This window comes from Electrona antarctica (genome assembly GCF_951216825.1).
Source record: "Electrona antarctica genome assembly, chromosome: 14".
Taxonomy (NCBI): domain Eukaryota; kingdom Metazoa; phylum Chordata; class Actinopteri; order Myctophiformes; family Myctophidae; genus Electrona; species Electrona antarctica.
The window spans coordinates 37,011,634-37,029,961 of NC_136795.1; the positions used below are offsets into that span (position 1 = coordinate 37,011,634).

At 41.8% G+C, this 18,328-nt stretch overlaps 1 protein-coding gene across 2 annotated transcripts; it reads left to right on the forward strand.

Annotated features, from left to right (window-relative positions):
* Nucleotides 1-321: 321 nt before the first annotated feature.
* On the forward strand, nucleotides 322-17,323 carry LOC306936963 (myosin-4-like; the record flags this gene model as incomplete). Of its 2 annotated transcripts, none has more annotated exons than XM_079520631.1 (39): nucleotides 322-522; nucleotides 844-987; nucleotides 1,367-1,523; nucleotides 1,693-1,720; nucleotides 2,358-2,469; nucleotides 2,602-2,694; nucleotides 2,812-2,875; nucleotides 2,963-3,061; nucleotides 3,177-3,280; nucleotides 3,976-4,114; nucleotides 5,508-5,626; nucleotides 5,738-5,887; nucleotides 5,987-6,157; nucleotides 6,343-6,536; nucleotides 7,012-7,128; nucleotides 7,477-7,534; nucleotides 7,775-7,862; nucleotides 8,147-8,264; nucleotides 8,466-8,589; nucleotides 8,722-8,858; nucleotides 9,560-9,815; nucleotides 10,133-10,375; nucleotides 10,636-10,812; nucleotides 10,926-11,071; nucleotides 11,202-11,292; nucleotides 11,409-11,798; nucleotides 12,272-12,398; nucleotides 12,488-12,606; nucleotides 12,935-13,131; nucleotides 13,692-13,875; nucleotides 13,982-14,147; nucleotides 14,237-14,361; nucleotides 14,487-14,795; nucleotides 14,888-15,091; nucleotides 15,197-15,322; nucleotides 15,842-16,012; nucleotides 16,771-16,875; nucleotides 16,989-17,084; nucleotides 17,177-17,323. In XM_079520631.1, the coding sequence occupies 39 exons, from the start codon at nucleotides 322-324 to the stop codon at nucleotides 17,321-17,323; spliced, it is 5,796 nt and encodes a 1,931-aa protein (XP_079376757.1). The 2 variants fall into 2 exon arrangements, with proteins under 2 accessions (XP_079376757.1, XP_079376756.1); XM_079520630.1 differs by having other exon boundaries at nucleotides 7,012-7,124; nucleotides 7,470-7,534.
* Between the last annotated feature and the right edge of the window lie 1,005 nt (nucleotides 17,324-18,328).

Here is an 18,328-nt window from a genome sequence, read left to right on the forward strand (position 1 = left end):
CCCAAGGTGCTGTATAGGCCAGAATTGATCTCTGTCCAAATATAGGAGAAGCTATCCAGCAACAGTGAATAAAGCGCGCCCAGCCATCTCTTATAAAAGCTGTCCAAGTCTTGTTAGACTGTGATATGTCTTTGGCATAGTCTTGAGTGTGAGACCAAAATTCATCAGTGATCAAACTTCTTGTTCTGCAGCACTCACGGTAAGCATCACAACATTATTCCATCTTTTCTGTTCAGTGCTATTCGATTATGATTATCATCATTAGTCCAGTAGACGAAATGTGTGTGTCATGAAATTGTGTCATTCCTACAGCTATAGAAAATGAGTGATGCTGACATTGAACTATTTGGGGTGGCTGCCCCATACCTCCGCAAGTCAGAGAGGGAGAGGATTGAGGCACAAAACAAGCAATTTGATGCAAAAACTGCCGTCTTTGTGGCTGATCCCAAACAGGAGTATGTGAAAGGAAAAATTAAGAGCCTAGATGGCTCCATGATTACAGTTGAGACTGAGGATGGGAAGGTGAGTGTCATTAATTATTAATGATACACTAATTGTTTTTCTGCAGACCATCAGCTCCCATTTAGATGCTGTGTGGCAATTGATCAATTCTTTATTATTTGGTTACCATTCCCGCCCACGTCGGCCATACAATAACACAGTTGATTGTAGATCAGTGAAGTGATAATGTTCATCCATTTCAATATCAAAATCAAATCGTTTTCTTTGTCTAATATGTTCCATATTGTAGCATTTGCTGTTATCTTTCTTTTTTCCACTATCATCTCATGATATTTCCACTATCATCTCATGATACAATCACCTTAATGTATAATGTTTCAGGTTGTTACAGTGAACCAGGATGATATCCGCCCAATGAACCCTCCAAAGTTTGACAAGATCGAGGACATGGCCATGCTGACCCATCTCCATGAGCCCGCTGTGCTGTTCAACCTGAAGGAACGCTATGCTGCTTGGATGATCTATGTGAGCACCAGCGCACGTTGCGTTGTGTCGCGTCGCCACGTCATGTCACCTCACATCATGTCACATCACCACGTCACGTCACGTCGCATCGCCACGTCGTCACCCCACGTAATTTCATGTCATGTCACATCACCACGTCACGTCACGATATTCAACAAATTATTCATTGTACATTTTTCCTCTTGTATTTTATTCACCCAGTTTCCCATCCTATGCTTACATAATAATAATACCAAACTTCATTAATGTTATAAGAGCCTAATCATTCTGTGCTTACGTGATAGGCATATAACTCACGTAAGCACAGAAACCTATTTTCATACAGCACTGCATACAAGCCTGTGTTATTATGTCGTTGCATTTTGTCAAACCTTTGCAGACCTACTCTGGGCTGTTCTGTGTGACCGTGAACCCGTACAAGTGGCTCCCAGTCTACAACCCAGAGGTGGTGGCTGGGTATCGGGGCAAGAAGCGCCAGGAGGTCCCACCCCACATCTTCTCCATCTCTGACAATGGTTACCAGTATATGCTCACAGGTAGGCCTACTGGATGACCCAAATGACCCATACTCACATACCCCTCCTCGGTATTCAATGCTATTGCAAAATGACTGCCATGTGAATATTGTTTAATGCCTTTTACCTGCATAAAAGTAAATAAAATATGTACAATTGCACAATTACACAATTTCTTTATTTCTAACAGATCGTGAGAACCAGTCCATCCTGATCACGTATGTATCCGGTTTCATTCGCTGTTTAACAAAGAGTTTACTGAAACCCTATATAATCAGTTAACCAGAGCCTGCAATGTGTCTATACTGCATACCAGTGGTTCCCAAACCTTTTAGCTCAAGACCTAAAAGAGAAATTAGACGTTTGCCCAAGACCCAAACTAGTGAAAATAGCAAATCTACAAGCACGGAAAAAATAATATTAAAAACAATATCTGGAAACAAAACATGAAGCAGTATTTACTCACAACCCATAAAAAAGGTAACCTGACGCCGCCAGATGGGGCAGCAGAGAGTACACTGGGTTCCCCCCTCCTGCTCCCATCTGGGAACTCTCAGGCAGACTTGATGCCCGGCCACAAAACGGCCTGGCCAATCAGCAGCAGCTAGAGGCGGGATAGCAGTGTACTCTCTGCTGCCCCATCTGGCGGAGTCAGGTTATAAAAAAGGGTCCGCGGCCCACATACTGTATGGGCCCCGACCCACTGTTTGGGAACCAATGGTCTATATAGGTGACTACTGTAGGCCCCCTCCTTTTTTCCCTCTACGAGTCTACGCCAAATATTGCTACTCAGCAAAGATTTCAAATGTACAATCAAACAATGATCACCTGTCATATGACGTCTCTATTTAACAGTGGGGAATCTGGTGCAGGGAAGACTGTGAACACAAAGCGTGTCATCCAGTATTTTGCAACAATTGCGACTGGAGACTCCAGCAAGAAGGAGCAAACAAGTGGAAAAATGCAGGTTCAAGACTGATACACTATCTACGACCAGACACTCAGGAATAAACATTAGCGAGATTTATTTAATTAGCTCAGACAGAGTAAAAAGAGAAAACACTGTTTCAATCATTTCAGTTAATTTTGTTTTCTAAAGGGCACCCTGGAGGATCAAATCATCCAGGCCAACCCTCTGCTGGAGGCGTTTGGGAATGCCAAGACAGTGAGGAATGACAACTCTTCTCGCTTTGTAAGTTCATACACTACACAAGATATAATTATGTTACATTTTATTATGGCATGTGATCTACTAGCAGAATCTTACTATAGATCTTACTATCTAATACTAATAATAATACATCCCCAGGGTAAATTCATTCGCATCCACTTTGGAACAAAGGGAAAGCTGGCATCAGCTGATATTGAAACTTGTAAGTTTGCTTAAGTTACATTTTTACCTTTTCTGCTGTTGATTTTTCAAATGTTGCAATACATGTCTCTTTTCTTTCCATGTTTAGACCTTCTGGAAAAATCCAGGGTGACCTTTCAACTCCCAGCCGAGAGAAGCTATCACATCTTCTATCAGATCATGTCAAACAAGAAGCCTGATTTAATTGGTAATTATATCTCAACAATGTAGAAATGTAGAGAAGAAACATGTAAGCTGTATATGTACATTATAGTAGGCCTAAGTAAAAAATAAAAAATGTTTATTTATTTGAACCTTTTCAGAGATGCTTCTGATAACAACTAATCCGTATGACTACCCATTCATCAGCCAAGGAGAAATAACTGTGCTGAGCATCAATGACGAAGAAGAACTAATGGCCACAGATGTGAGTTCACTACACTCGATGATGATAGGCGTATGACGAGCCATTGAAGGCTTTTGATGCATCGTCCATTTAGACTAGAGCATTAAGGTTAATTTGTATTAAATGTAATTTAAAGGTATATTCAGTGATTTGACTTAATCTAAATATCACTTATTTTTTATTTTTTTATGGATAATCCTCCCTACTATAGAGTGTGCTGACCATATAAGGAGTTCCTCCCTGTCCCCAGTGAGCCCCTGGGGTCAAAAAACCCTAGTTTCAGTTTTGGTGGCGGGTGGCAAAGCCTTCATCCAATCAGGATGAGAGAGGCCTTCCTCCAATCATGATCGAGTGGGGGCGGTCCTTGGTGCACATGCTGTTGGCCTGTTGCACTTCCCCCCACTGTAGAGCGTGCATGTGCACATTTTGTTACCGGGGCGGACTGGGTGGTTTTCCAAATCACTCAAATCACTGAATGCTCCTTTAATGTGAATCTTTTGGGCTTTGTAATATCACCTAAACACAAATATCACGCAAAATTATTTAGATCACTGTTTCCGATGCGTTGTGAGCTTGTAGATCTGCTATTTTCACTTGTTTGGGTCCCGGGGAGACATCAAATGTCTCTTTGGGTCCCGGGCTAAAAGGTTTGGGAACCACTGATAAGTTAGATAAATACTAATCCAATGGTTCAACCTCTATCTTTTATTCTGTAGAGTGCCATTGATATCCTTGGTTTCAACACGGAGGAGAAGCTTGGCATCTACAAGTTGACCGGTGCAGTGATGCACAACGGAAACATGAAGTTCAAACAGAAACAGAGAGAGGAGCAGGCGGAGCCTGACGGCACTGAGGGTGAGTGGTCCCTGTTAAGAATTCACTGAGGGTGAGTGGTCCCTGTTAAGAATTCACTGAAGGTGAGTGGTCCCTGTTAGAGTTCACTGAAGGTGAGTGGTCCCTGTTAAGAATTCACTGAGGGTGAGTGGTCCCTGTTAAGAATTCACTGAGGGTGAGTGGTCCCTGTTAAGAATTAACTGAGGGTGAGTGGTCCCTGTTAGAGTTCACTGAGGGTGAGTGGTCCCTGTTAGAGAATTCACTGAGGGTGAGTGGTCCCTGTTAGAGAATTCACTGAGGGTGAGTGGTCCCTGTTAGAGAATTCACTGAAGATGAGTGGTCCCTGTTAGAGAATTCACTGAAGGTGAGTGCAGGTCCCTGTTAGAATTCACTGAGGGTGAGTGGTCCCTGTTAGAGAATTAACTGAGGGTGAGTGGTCCCTGTTAGAGAATTCACTGAGGGTGAGTGGTCCCTGTTAGAATTCACTGAGGGTGAGTGGTCCCTGTTAGAGAATTCACTGAGGGTGAGTGGTCCCTGTTAGAATTCACTGAGGGTGAGTGGTCCCTGTTAGAGAATTCACTGAAGGTGAGTGGTCCCTGTTAGAATTCACTGAAGGTGAGTGGTCCCTGTTAGAGTTCACTGAAGGTGAGTGGTCCCTGTTAGAGAATTCACTGAGGGTGAGTGGTCCCTGTTAGAATTCACTGAGGGTGAGTGGTCCCTGTTAGAGAATTCACTGAGGGTGAGTGGTCCCTGTTAGAGAATTCACTGAGGGTGAGTGGTCCCTGTTAGAGAATTCACTGAGGGTGAGTGGTCCCTGTTAGAATGCACTGAAGGTGAGTGGTCCCTGTTAGAGTTCACTGAGGGTGAGTGGTCCCTGTTAGAGTTCACTGAGGGTGAGTGGTCCCTGTTAGATAATTCACTGAAGGTGAGTGGTCCCTGTTAGAGAGTTCACTGAGGGTGCCCTGTCCTGTTAAGAATTCAAAACCACATCTAATTGAATTGTTTGGTGGCTACCTGCCTCTACTCTACCTAGCTCATTGATCATTCCCTATTCCTATCTTTTCCTTTTAATTCTCCATTGTCGCTGTTAATTGAAGTGGAAGAAACAAACCCTCTTTTCTTTTCTTTTCTTTTCTAATACTGTTTATATTGTTGCTAGGTATTTTTGTTTACTTTGTTTACTTACAGTATGTTCTTTTGTATCTGCATTCTTAGTTTGCACTAACCTTACATTTATAATAGGGGTGGGGACTGTGCGGTTAAGGTGGTTTTTGACCCTGCTCGTCTGCCATTTATGTACTGCAGATGTTTTACGTTAAGTATTTTGATATTTCTGAGTTAAAACAGGCGTAATGGCATTTAAATAGATTAGTATATGATATGACCTTTCACTGTGTTGTCCTATATCCAACAGTGGCAGACAAAGTGGCTTATCTCATGGGTCTAAACTCTTCTGATTTGCTGAAAGCCCTGTGCTACCCCAGAGTGAAGGTGGGCAATGAGTATGTGACGAAGGGCCAGACTGTCCAACAGGTAAGTTTGATCTCCAAACGTATACTGCAAGCTCATCACAGTCACCCTACAGTACACCCTGCAACACTACAATAAATCAACAACCAAAACTATCTCTTGGCTCATTTGCAGGTGAACAATTCGATGGGTGCACTGTCAAAGGCAGTGTATGAGAAACTATTCCTGTGGATGGTGACTAGGATCAACCAGCAGCTGGATACCAGACTACCAAGGCAGCATTTCATCGGTGTCCTGGATATTGCAGGGTTTGAGATTTTTGAGGCGAGTATAGCTTGTTTTTCTAACTTTATAATAAATAAACATTTCCAAATATGTATTGGCGTTATAAACTAATGAATGAAATGATGCTCTCTAATTCAGATGAACAGCCTGGAACAGCTGTGCATCAACTTCACCAATGAGAAGCTGCAACAGTTTTTCAACCACCATATGTTTGTGTTGGAACAAGAAGAATACAAGAAAGAGGGGATCGAATGGGAGTTCATTGACTTTGGCATGGACTTGGCTGCCTGCATTGAGCTTATTGAGAAGGTACATCACCTCTTAACCACTCACACGTGAGCCCTAAACACAATATTGTATGATAGATACTGTAGCCCAACAAGCTCACAGTGTGTTGTGATGGGACTCTTAGATCATCTATTCTTTTTTTTTATGTTTGACTTTATATAACAACCAATATATTCTTTGTCTGTTTTATTTCTACTCGTGTACAGCCAATGGGCATCTTCTCCATCCTCGAGGAGGAGTGCATGTTCCCCAAGGCGACCGACGGCTCCTTCAAGAACAAAATGTACGACCAGCACCTCGGCAACAACAGCAACTTCCAGAAGCCCAAGCCCTCCAAAGGCCGGGCGGAGGCCCACTTCTCCCTGGTGCACTACGCCGGCACCGTGGACTACAACATCAGGCACGTGCACACATAGACATCAAAGGGGCCCTTTTACCCGTCTGTAAAACAACTGCCCTCTCCAGACCATGAATGCAGCATTTACTATAGTGAAAGAAATGCAAATGCCCTCCCCTCTCCTTTCCATGCCATACCCGAGACGAGACTTGCTTTTTTCAGAACTCTCCTGATCTTGAACGCAGCATTTTGCGTCGAAAGATTTTTTTTAGAAATCCATGTCATCTCCATCCGCATCTCCAGTAGCCAACGAGTGCGGTGTCGCAGCCGGACAATAGCAGATCTACAAGCCTAAAAGTGCCCTCTTACGGAATTTCAGCCCCTGACTGCAAAAATAGCGGATCTACAAGCTCACAACGTGTCGTCGTGCTGCGACCCGTTGAGAGCTTGTAGATCTGACATTTTAGTCCAAAAGTGCCCTATTTACGGAATTTCAGCCCCTGCCTCTGTTAACACTCTGCACGTCCTTGTACATCAGCGGCTGGCTGGAGAAGAACAAAGACCCGCTGAACGACACTGTGGTCCAGCTCTACCAGAAAGCTGCCGTGAAGCTGCTGGGTCAGCTGTTTGCCACCTACTCTGCTACCGACGGTCGGTTAAAAAATGTCACAACAAGTCTCTGTTGGTTCTTATTGCGGATCAGTGGTTCTCAACCTGTGGGTTTAACTGCCAACATGACAGTAAAGTAAAGTGACAATTTAAGGACTTTTAAGACCTTTCTAAGACCAAAAATGAACGAATGAATGAATGAATGAATGGATGAATGAATGAATGAATGAATGAATGAATGAATGAATGAATGCATGAATGAACTGAAAAGGTTGAGAACCACTGAAGATAAATTAAAAAAATCATATTCAGTTAATATTTGGTATAATAAATGACCCTGCACAATAATATCTGTCCGTTAAAGCTTATTTTCTCTTGCATTATCAGATGCAAGCAAGAAAGGTGCCAAGAAAAAGGGTTCTTCTTTCCAGACGGTTTCCGCACTTTTCAGGGTAATTTTACAGGCTTTGGATCACACAGGTGTAAAATGTACAGAACTATAGGAATATAGGAACGGTTATGTCAGGTTCTCACAACCTCAGCCAAAATAGAATGATAGGATTCAGGTAAGAAATAAGTGAGTTCAGGATTGGATATAGGTAAGAACATAATTAGTATTGGTGAATACTGAATATTAATATTATGTTTCAGTGCTCTGTATGCTGTTAACCATGTCTATTCACCTCTTCCAGGAAAACCTCAACAAGCTAATGTCTAACCTCAGGTCCACACATCCACACTTTGTAAGATGTCTCATTCCAAATGAGACCAGAATACCAGGTAAAATAAAAATGTGACATTGATACTTTTGCTAGTACATTGTAAAGTTTAAGTGTAGTGTATAATATTGTAGTTTTAAAGTACAGATTATAGATTTTCGTTGGATATTCTACTGATAGGTTATTGATTTACTTATGATCCTAGATGACTATTTCTATGCATTTGATGTATTACCTTGTGTTTTCCTTGCTTACTGTAAATCGCTCTGGATTAAGAGCGTCCGCTAAATGCCTAAATTGTAAATGGTTTACCTGACCAAAACTTCGACCGTTCACATATTATAGGGTCCATGGATCACCAGCTCGTTTTACACCAGCTACGCTGCAACGGTGTGCTGGAGGGCATCAGGATATGCAGGAAAGGATTTCCCAGCAGGATTCTCTATGGGGATTTTAAGCAGAGGTAAACAAATATTCTATCACTTGAAAAGAATGGACACAAATTCTTGACAAATGTAGAATGTAACACAAATTCAAACCGCATTACTGTACTTTCTTAACTAGTGGTTTCAACTCTGTTATTTCCAAACCCCTGGCAGTTCTGGTAGGAGGTTAATTGCGTGTGTCCCGGTATCTTTGTCATAATATCCTCCCTCCCTGACAGATACAGGATTCTGAATGCCAGTGCAATTCCCGAAGGGCAGTTCATTGATAGCAAAAAGGCATCAGAGAAACTGCTCTCCTCAATCGACGTGGATCACGCCCAGTATAAATTTGGATACACAAAGGTAATTTTACTAAACTGGAGACACATGTTCACATGCTCGTGTTATGTATCAAGTTGTGAATGAAATGGAAGCATTCAATCTGCGCAGCTTTTTCAATTAACCGCTGAGGATCAGCGTCTTTGCAATCTGTAGGTGTTCTTCAAAGCTGGCCTGCTGGGTCTTCTGGAGGAGATGAGAGATGAACGCCTGGCAGTTGTGATGACTCGAATCCAGGCCATGTCCAGGGGTTATGTTGCCAGGCAGATGTTCAAGGAGATGGCAAAGAAAAGGTCTCTGAAAACTCGTCTGCACACCATGTATACCACTGTCAAATAATACATGTCTGTATATATATACAAGTAAGACGCGCGAACGCGGGAAGCGAACGCAGCTCGTAAATTGCAATAACAATTAGAATAAATGACGTACTTTTTTAAGGTTTTTTTTAAACGTTTTTTCTATTTAAGTTTTCTTTAAGTTTTTTTTAAGTTAAGTTTTTTTTAAGTTAAGTTTTTTTTTAAGTTAAGTTGTTTGTGTGTGTGTGTATGTGCGTGTGTGCGTGCACGTGTGTTTGCAATAACAACAATTAGAATAAATGACGTACTTTAAGGGTTTTTTTTAGTTCTTTTTTTTGATTTTTTTAAGATTTCTTTTTAAGTTAAGTTTTTTTTAAAGTTTTTTCTTTTTAAGATTTTTCTATAGTTTTTTCTTTAAGTTTTTTTTTAAGTTAAGTTTTTTTTTAAGCTAAGTTGTGTGTGTGTGTGTGTGTGTGTGTGTGTGTGTGTGTGTGTGTGTGTGTGTGTGTGCGTGCACGTGTGTTTTTGTGATACAGCTGCGCCCTCTGACACACACACAGACAGACAGACAGACAGACATGATCTGCTGGGTCTCATAGTAAATGCTCACTGCGTTCGCAATCACTGCGTTCGCAATCACTGCGTTCGCAATGACATATTTATTGAAGTTCACATTCCTTCGTTATTTCCTGTAGGGAATGTATTTTCATCATTCAATACAACATCCGTTCATTCATGAATGTGAAGAACTGGCCTTGGATGCGGCTTTTCTTCAAGATAAAGCCGCTGTTGCGATGTGCAGAGGCTGAAAAAGAGATGCAGAACATGAAAGAGGACTTCTCCCGAATGAAAGAGGACTTCCTAAAGTCTGAAGCCAGGAGGAAGGAATTGGAGGAGAAGACGGTGTCCCTTGTTCAAGAGAAAAATGACCTCTGTCTTCAAATTCAAGCAGTAGGCCTCTAAAACACTCAATAAAGCAGAGTAGTTTGTTATTGTTCTGTTTGCTTATATTGATTGTATATCAGATAATATGTTAAAGGAAAAGAGGGGCATGTAATTACTACCACCACCACTACTACTACAATTATTACTAATAATTATAATTATAATTACAATGAGATAATATTAAATGTACAACATTTTCACAAATGTGTATATATATATATATATATATATATATATATATATATATATATATATATATATATAAACAATTGCATATTACTTTCATTGATAATCCTGTACATATGCCCCTTGTGTTTCAAAAGGAGCGAGAGAACCTCTGTGATGCTGAGGAGAGGTGTGACGGCTTGATAAAGAGCAAGATACACCTTGAGGCCAAAGCAAAAGAGTTCTCTGAGAGAATCGAGGAGGAGGAAGAGATCAACGCCGAAATCACTGCCAAGAAGAGGAAGTTGGAGGATGAGTGTTCAGAGCTCAAAAAGGATATAGACGACCTGGAGCTTACCATTGCCAAGGTGGAGAAGGAGAAATATGCCACAGAAAATAAGGTAATACGGTGGTAAAGGTACTATTCTATGTACCAAGAGGCAAGTCTATATAACTAAGACTGGGGAAATCGAACTGAAACAGCATAGCTTTCCCTAAGGCCTGATTAGCACAAAGCAAATGCAAAATAATTGAATTACGAATGATGGTTCAGTTAAAAATCTAATTTCCACAAAACCAGCCCCCATGTATGTTTGGGCACAGAATGGAAAAACAAATCATGATTATCTCGTTTGATATAAGTATATATCTTTTGTATTAGGTAAAGAACTTGGTAGAGGAGTTAATGTCTCTTGAGGAGAGCCTGATGAAGTCCTCAAAGGAGACAAAAGCTTTGCAAGAGGTTCATCAGCAGACCTTGGATGACCTTCAGGCTGAAGAAGATAAAGCCAATACTCTAACCAAGACTAAAATCAAGCTAGAGCAACAGGTTGATGATGTAAGTATCTCAACTCAAAATGTACCAAGTCCTCGAATCTCTTGTGTTCAGATATATCCATACATTGTAAATAATGTATGCAATTACTGGCTTATATGAACATCTTCGTACAGCTTGAAGGGTCCCTGGAACATGAGAAGAAGATACGTGCAGACTTAGAGAGATCCAAAAGAAAACTTGAGGGGGATCTCAAGATGTCCCAAGAAACCATCATGGACCTGGAAAATGAAAGGGTCCAAATGGAAGAGAGATTTAAAAAGTAAATCTTTAAATTCTAAATCAACGCCACTGACTGAAGTCATACAGTTACACATTTAGACAGTGGCGATACAGGTAATCTTTATATCATTATATCATTGCATTTCACTTCTAAAATACTTACCTTTCAGAAAGGACTTTGAGCTCTGCAACCTGCAAAGTAAGATTGAGGATGAGCAAGCACTGAGCATTCAACTCCAAAAGAAAATGAAAGAGCTTCAGGTATAAGATCAACAGTACTTGCAGTATTATGCAATTTTGTACACATTATATATTCTTCATAATATCTAATGTAATAGAATAAATAGATGAATAATACAGAATACAATTTGTGGTAGGCACGCATTGAGGAGCTAGAGGAGGAAATTGAGTCTGAGCGTTCTGCTCGGGCCAGAGTGGAGAAGCAGAGGTCTGATGTCTCCAGGGAACTGGAGGAGATCAGCGAGAGGTTGGAGGAGGCCGGAGGAGCGACTGCTGCTCAGATCGAGATGAACAAGAAGCGCGAAGCAGAGTTCCAGAGGCTGCGACGAGACCTTGAAGAGGCCACGCTGCAGAATGAGGCCATCACTGCCGCTCTACGCAAGAAACAGGCAGACAGTGTTGCAGAGCTGAGTGAACAAATCGACAACCTTCAAAGAGTCAAGCAGAAAATTGATAAAGATAAAAGTGAATTAAAGATGGAGGTTGACGACATGGCCATTAATGTAGACAGTGTTCTGAAAGGCAAGGTACAGGAGCTCTAGAAAATATGCCTTGTATCATGGCAATACTTAAAGCAGCACTATGTCGTTTGGGCCACTTTGGACACAAATAACATGGCAGCCAAAGTCTTTGACTTCATTACCCAAGAGTCTCTGCAAGCATGTTTGGTGAGGGCGAGCTGTGATTGGCCAGTCTTTGCTTTGACAGGCAGTTCTGCCTCGGTGCCGTGGCAAATGCCAGGATGAAACTCATTCTCTCCCCTATAAAGTAATACAGTCAAGCCTCTAGCAGGGACCGCCCTGGGTCTCTATGATTGTTATTGCTTAAACATAATTTTGTGGGACATAATATGCTATACACAGTAGTTGTTAAAAAGTTACATAGTGCTGCTTTAATTGTTCTTTCTTCCTTACGAATTACATATTTTCCAAATGTTTCAAATGGCAGTTATACCAGTACAGTAGATCACCTGGCTTACAATCCATATTAAATATTGTAGGCTAACCTGGAGAAACTGTGCAGAAGCCTGGAAGACCAAAGCAGTGAATATAAGGCCAAGTCAGACGAGGCCCAGAAGTCTTTGAGTGATTTTACTACACTCAATGCTCGTCTACAGGCAGAAAATGGTAAGTTTAGAGTCCCTGATTTAAGAAGATGAAAGACAAATAAACAGACTTGCTTTGGATTCAGTGTGTCACTTCTGCTTCCTCAACAGCTGAACTCTCACGACAACTAGAGGAGAAGGAGATCACTCTTTCCCAGATGCACAGAGTGAAGTCCGCCAGCAGTCAGCAAATTGAAGAGTTGAAGAGACTTTTGGACGAGGAGATTAAGGTGTGACAAATACAAAATACTTTGACAAGATATGAAAAAAATCACACCCGTGTGAACTGAGTGGTGCAACTCCCCTCTCCCCCTGCCCTCTCTCTCTCTCTCTCTCTCTCTCTCTCTCTCATTAGCAGGCAACAGTGCAGCACTATCTCTCTCTCTCTGTTTCTGGCACAACAGCACCACTTTTGCCCCTACTGGTACTCTAAACATAGTAACATAGTCACATAGTCACATAGTCACATAGGTTAGGCCGGACATTGCTGTTCCTTGGAGTGGTTGCACCACTCAAAAATAGACCTTTACTTTACTACTTTATTGTGAATCATTTCAGGCAAAGAATGCCCTGGCTCACGGTTTGCAGTCAGCGCGTCATGACTGCGAGCTCTTAAGAGAACAGTACGAGGAGGAACAGGAGGCGAAAGCAGAGCTGCAGCGCTGCATGTCCAAGGCCAACGCTGAGGTGGCTCAGTGGAGAACCAAGTATGAGACTGATGCCATTCAGCGCACTGAGGAGCTGGAGGAGGCCAAGTAAGAATGAAAGGAATAGAATATCTTCCCCCTAGCTCAGGGGTTCTCAACCCGTGGGTCGCGACCCCTCGGGGGGTCGCCAAATTATTTTAGGGGGTCCCCAAATTATTTTCAAATTGTTTTTTTTTTTAAAAGATTTTTTTTTTAATTTTATTTTCACGATTTTTCAAAAATAGCAGACCTACAAGCTCATAGCGCGCCACTCGGTGGCGCGCTATGAGCTTGTAGATCTGCTATTTTTCAATAGCTAAATTATAACAATGCTTAAAACACCAAAAGGGGTTCCCGCCCAAAATGGTTTAAGGTTATTGTAGCAGTCAATTTATATTGGGGGGCGGGAGGGGGCGGGGCGGGGGTCCCGAGACATTGCCAAAGCATTTCCGGGGGTCCCCGGCCAAAAACTTTAACTAATAACACGTGTTCCCCTAGCTGCTCCTGCAGTGAATCTTATTAGTATGACGTTTTGACCTCTGTGGTCTTCGTGGGGTACATTAGTGTCAAGATTTCATTATGTAAGATAGGACATGCTATTCTATCATGAATTGCCGTCATTTCAAAAGGAAGAAGTTGGCGCAGCGACTGCAAGACTCTGAGGAGATGACCGAGGCAGGAAGTGCCAAATGTGCGTCACTGGAAAAGACCAAGCAGAGGCTGCAGTCGGAAGTGGAGGATCTCATGGTTGAGTTAGAGAGGTCAAATGCAGCCACCGCCACCTTGGACAAGAAACAGAGGAACTTTGACAAGGTTGTTTTTATTTTCACTCTAGCACTAACTTGATTTCCTACAGTGTCACACTTTTTCTTATAATCATTTTGAGATAATAACACGTGTTCCAATTCTCACAATTAAGGTGCTTGCTGAATGGAAGCAAAAGTATGAGGAGAGTCAATCTGATCTGGAAGTCTCTCAGAGAGAGTCCAGGGCACTGAGCACTGAACTCTTCAAGCTGAAGAATTCCTATGAAGAGTCTCTGGACCACCTCGAGACCATGAAAAGAGAGAACAAGAATCTTCAACGTGGGTTTTCTGGAAACAAATAGTTGGTTTGGTGTCACAAAGCACATTTGACTATGTTTAATCTAAAAATTATTTTGGTTAATTTTCAGAGGAGATAACAGACATCACCGATCAAGTAGGGCTATCTGCTCAAGCCATCCATGAACTGGAGAAATCTGCAAAACAAGCTGAACAGGACAAGAGGGACACACAGTTAGCTCTTGAGGAAGTGGAGGTATATATATGTTTTGCCAATGTAAACAGCAAACGCCGCAGTTTTAATTTAACACAGAACTGAGACATTTGGGTCCATTATGGGTCCATTTTTAAATTCAAAGGACTGACCATGTCTTTCTATAGTCCTCCCTGGAACACGAGGAGGCCAAAATGCTGCACCTCCAACTGGAGCTGAGCCAGATCAAGAATGAAGTGGACCGAAAGGTCGCAGAAAGGGACGAGGAAATCGATCAGCTCAAGCGGAACCACCAGAGAACCGTGGACACTTTGCAGAGCACCCTGGAGGCCGAGACACGCAGTAGAAACGACGCCGTCCGTGTCAAGAAAAAGATGGAGGGTGACCTGAACGAGATGGAGATCCAGCTGGGACATGCTAACCGCCAGGCAGCCGACGCAACCAAGCAGCTCAGAATCCTCCAGGGATCCTACAAGGTTTGTGGGGAAGTGGATCATTCACCAGTCCATTATGAAGTATGTCTGCAGGCTTGACATTCGTTAACTATGTTTTTTGTTTTGTTTCTCAGGATATGCAGGTCCATTTTGATGAAGCCCTGCATAGTCAGGAGGATCTAAAGGAACAACTGGCCATCGTAGAGCGCCGCAATACTCTGCTGTTGTCTGAGATTGATGAGATGAGGTCTGCAGTGGAGCAGGCGGAGAGGTGCCGCAAGCTGGCCGAACAAGAATTGGTGGATGTCAGTGAGAGAGTTCAGCTGTTGCACTCTCAGGTAAGGAGCAAATGACATGACAAGCATTGATCTTGCATGCTTTCAGAGCAGTCACTTGAACCTTTCATTCATTGTTACATTTACTTATCCCCCTCAACTGAACAGAATTCCAGCCTCATCAGCGCTAAGAAGAAGATGGATTCTGACATAGCCCAACTACACTCTGAGATGGAGGACACTATTCAAGAAGCAAGAAATGCAGATGAGAAGGCCAAAAAATCTATCATGGATGTAAATCTCGACCAACAAATTTTTTTTTTTTAGATTTTAGACGTATCTTTCCCCAATACAGTTACTCTAACGCAGGGGTGCCCAAAAGGTAGATCGCGATCTACCAGTAGATCACAAAGGCTGTGCAGGTAGATCACATGACATGCCCCTAAAGAGTATTTCATTTAAATATATTGAAGAAAAAAAACGATAAAAAAAGAAAGCATTTCTCCCCCTCTATTTCCCATTCCAAGTGCATTTGTCTTATACTGTACAGAATGTAACACGAACTCTACTATTCCGAAGCCCCCTCAGGTACATATTTAAACTATTTTCAGCAATGGTATAATAATTGATTTGGTCATTTTGAAAGTAGCTCTCAAGTCAAAAAGTGTGGGCACCCCTGCTCTAACGGATGCCAATGTGTGTTGGTTGGTCCAACACTTGGTACACATACATACTCCCTAACCAATTGTTTTATTTCGATTCAAGGCTGGAGCCTATAGGTCTTAACAGGTTAAACATTGTTTCTCTCTGCAGGCTGCCATGATGGCAGAGGAGCTGAAGAAAGAGCAGGACACCAGTGCTCACGTGGAGAGGATGAAGAAGAACCTGGAGGCCACCGTGAAGGACCTGCAGCAACGGCTCGACGAAGCAGAGCAAATCGCTCTGAAGGGGGGAAGGAAGGAACTGCAGAAAATGGAAGCCAGGGTATGAATCATTAGGAGAAAATAACACATTTATACTTTAATATGGGCGCCTGTGAGGCAGGTGCATATCTTTGGTCCGACGTACTAACAGTCTGACATGCAATAGTCTGACACCCAAACCCTAACCTAAACCTAGCCCCACACACGGAAGCCACAGGTGAGTCTTAACGGGCGACGCATGTCAGACTATTGTTATGTCGGACCTCCCTGTGTGGCACAGGGGTGAAGTACCACCTGGCTACCACCGTAGAGACTGGGGATTGATTCCTTCACAATGCATCCAGCTTGACCAGGCAATCCAACAAACACAGAGTACAGAAGTCCTGACGTCACTCGTTCATCCCCTGGGTCACGGAAGTCATTTCTCTATGGAGAATAACATTGGGTCATCTTAGAATCGTCTCATATAAGAATTGTGGTCCATAAACTAATTGTCCATGGGCAATATTGTCAGGGAGGTGGCTCTGTATCGTTTACGATAGTCACTCATATTTGATACATACATACGTCTGTTTCTGGCGAATATGAGTGTTGAGGCTTCATATCCATAGGAGTCAAACCGCCGTGCTTATTTGTTTATTTTTGGGTCACCGTTCTTATTTGACACAATATTAAACAAGTCTATGGGAATTCATAATGGGGAAAAAACGTGACGCAATGACAGAGAGAGTTGGTGAAAATGAAAAAAAGAATAAACAGTTGCTGAAATGTTTTCTTAATTAACATACAAACAGATTTTAAACTGAGTGTGCATTTCAGATCCGTGAGATGGAAAGTGAAATGGAGGCAGAACAAAAACGAAGTGGGGAGGCCATGAAAGGTGTACGGAAATATGAAAGGAAAATCAAAGAGCTCACTTATCAGGTATGTCAGAAAGGTGGTTGCTTGATGCCAAGCATATATACAGTATATGCCAGAAGTGAGAGTAATGAAAGGGAATGATTAATGAGTTCCCTTTCATGTGTTCCCCGTTCAAGAATGAAGAAGAAAAGAAGAATGTGGCAAGACTCCAAGACTTGGTCAACAAACTTCAGTTGAAAGTGAAAGCATTTAAGCGACAGTGTGATGAGGCGGTGAGTAATATGCCTTGTTGGCTTGTTATAGATATAGACATTCAGTAGTCATAATTTTTTTTCCTGAACTCACTGCATTCTGTGACACACAGGAGGAGCAAACCAGCACCCATTTGGCTAAATTCCGGAAGGTGCAACATGAGCTTGAGGAGGCTGAAGAACGAGCTGACATCGCCGAATCTCAAGTCAATAAATTCCGAGCAAAAAGTCGTGATATTGGTGGTAAAGTTGAGGAGTAGAGATCTGCATTGTTGTTGGGTGAAATCACCCCTTATTAGGAAACATATATTAAGTCATCAGCTATAGGATTTATAATAAATAAAATAAAAAGTCAGTTATTGCACGTTTATGGGATGGTGCAAGAGTAAATAGACAAACAGAGACATTGCTACACTAGAAGTTGGGATGTTGTACATTAGCTTATAGTAACTCAGTAGAAAAATAAAGATATAGTAAAAACTATGTTGTGTCATGGTTTTGTTGATGAAGCATTCTTTGTATGTTTCTGTATATTTCAGAAATAGTGGCTACTGTATATACAGTATTACAAATGAAATCAATCAATCAATAAATATGAATAGTAAATTAATTGAAAATATAAGCGATAAGACAGGGCCAAGCAATAAGAAAAATCACACCCGGGTGAAGTTGTGAACTGAGCGGTGCTGGCTGCAGTTATATGTAGTTATAGTGCTCAGTGTGAATGGCCCTTATTTAGGCTGCTCTGTCTGTCTGTCTGTCTGTCTGTCTGTATGTCTGTCCAGACAGACAGACAGACAGACAGACAGACAGACAGTCCCCAGTTAATTACTGACAGACAATGATTTGTATTACAAGTTTTCTGAAATTGTACATTTAAATATGCAAATTAGGAATTATATAGGAAAATATGCATGCATTTACATAACTTTCCAGAATCTAATCGGAAAATTGGATAAAGCCAGAGTCAACATTCTTATTTCATTTTGTTTACATGTTCGAGTCAATTAAGGTTTTAATTGTGGGAATATTCAATATCTGTATCACTCCATGAATACCAGTAGGCCTAAGTATAAATTCTAGTTTTCTTTTTGTGTTTTACATTTTTGTACACATCAAGTCAAAATTAACTAATGGGTTTGTTTCATGTGACATGAGTTTGAAGTAGGACCTGATGATGTGGAAATGTATAGGCCTATGGAAAGTCAACGTGGGGACCCAGAAGTCAGATGGAGTGGAGATGGATAGATATCGAATATTCCCTT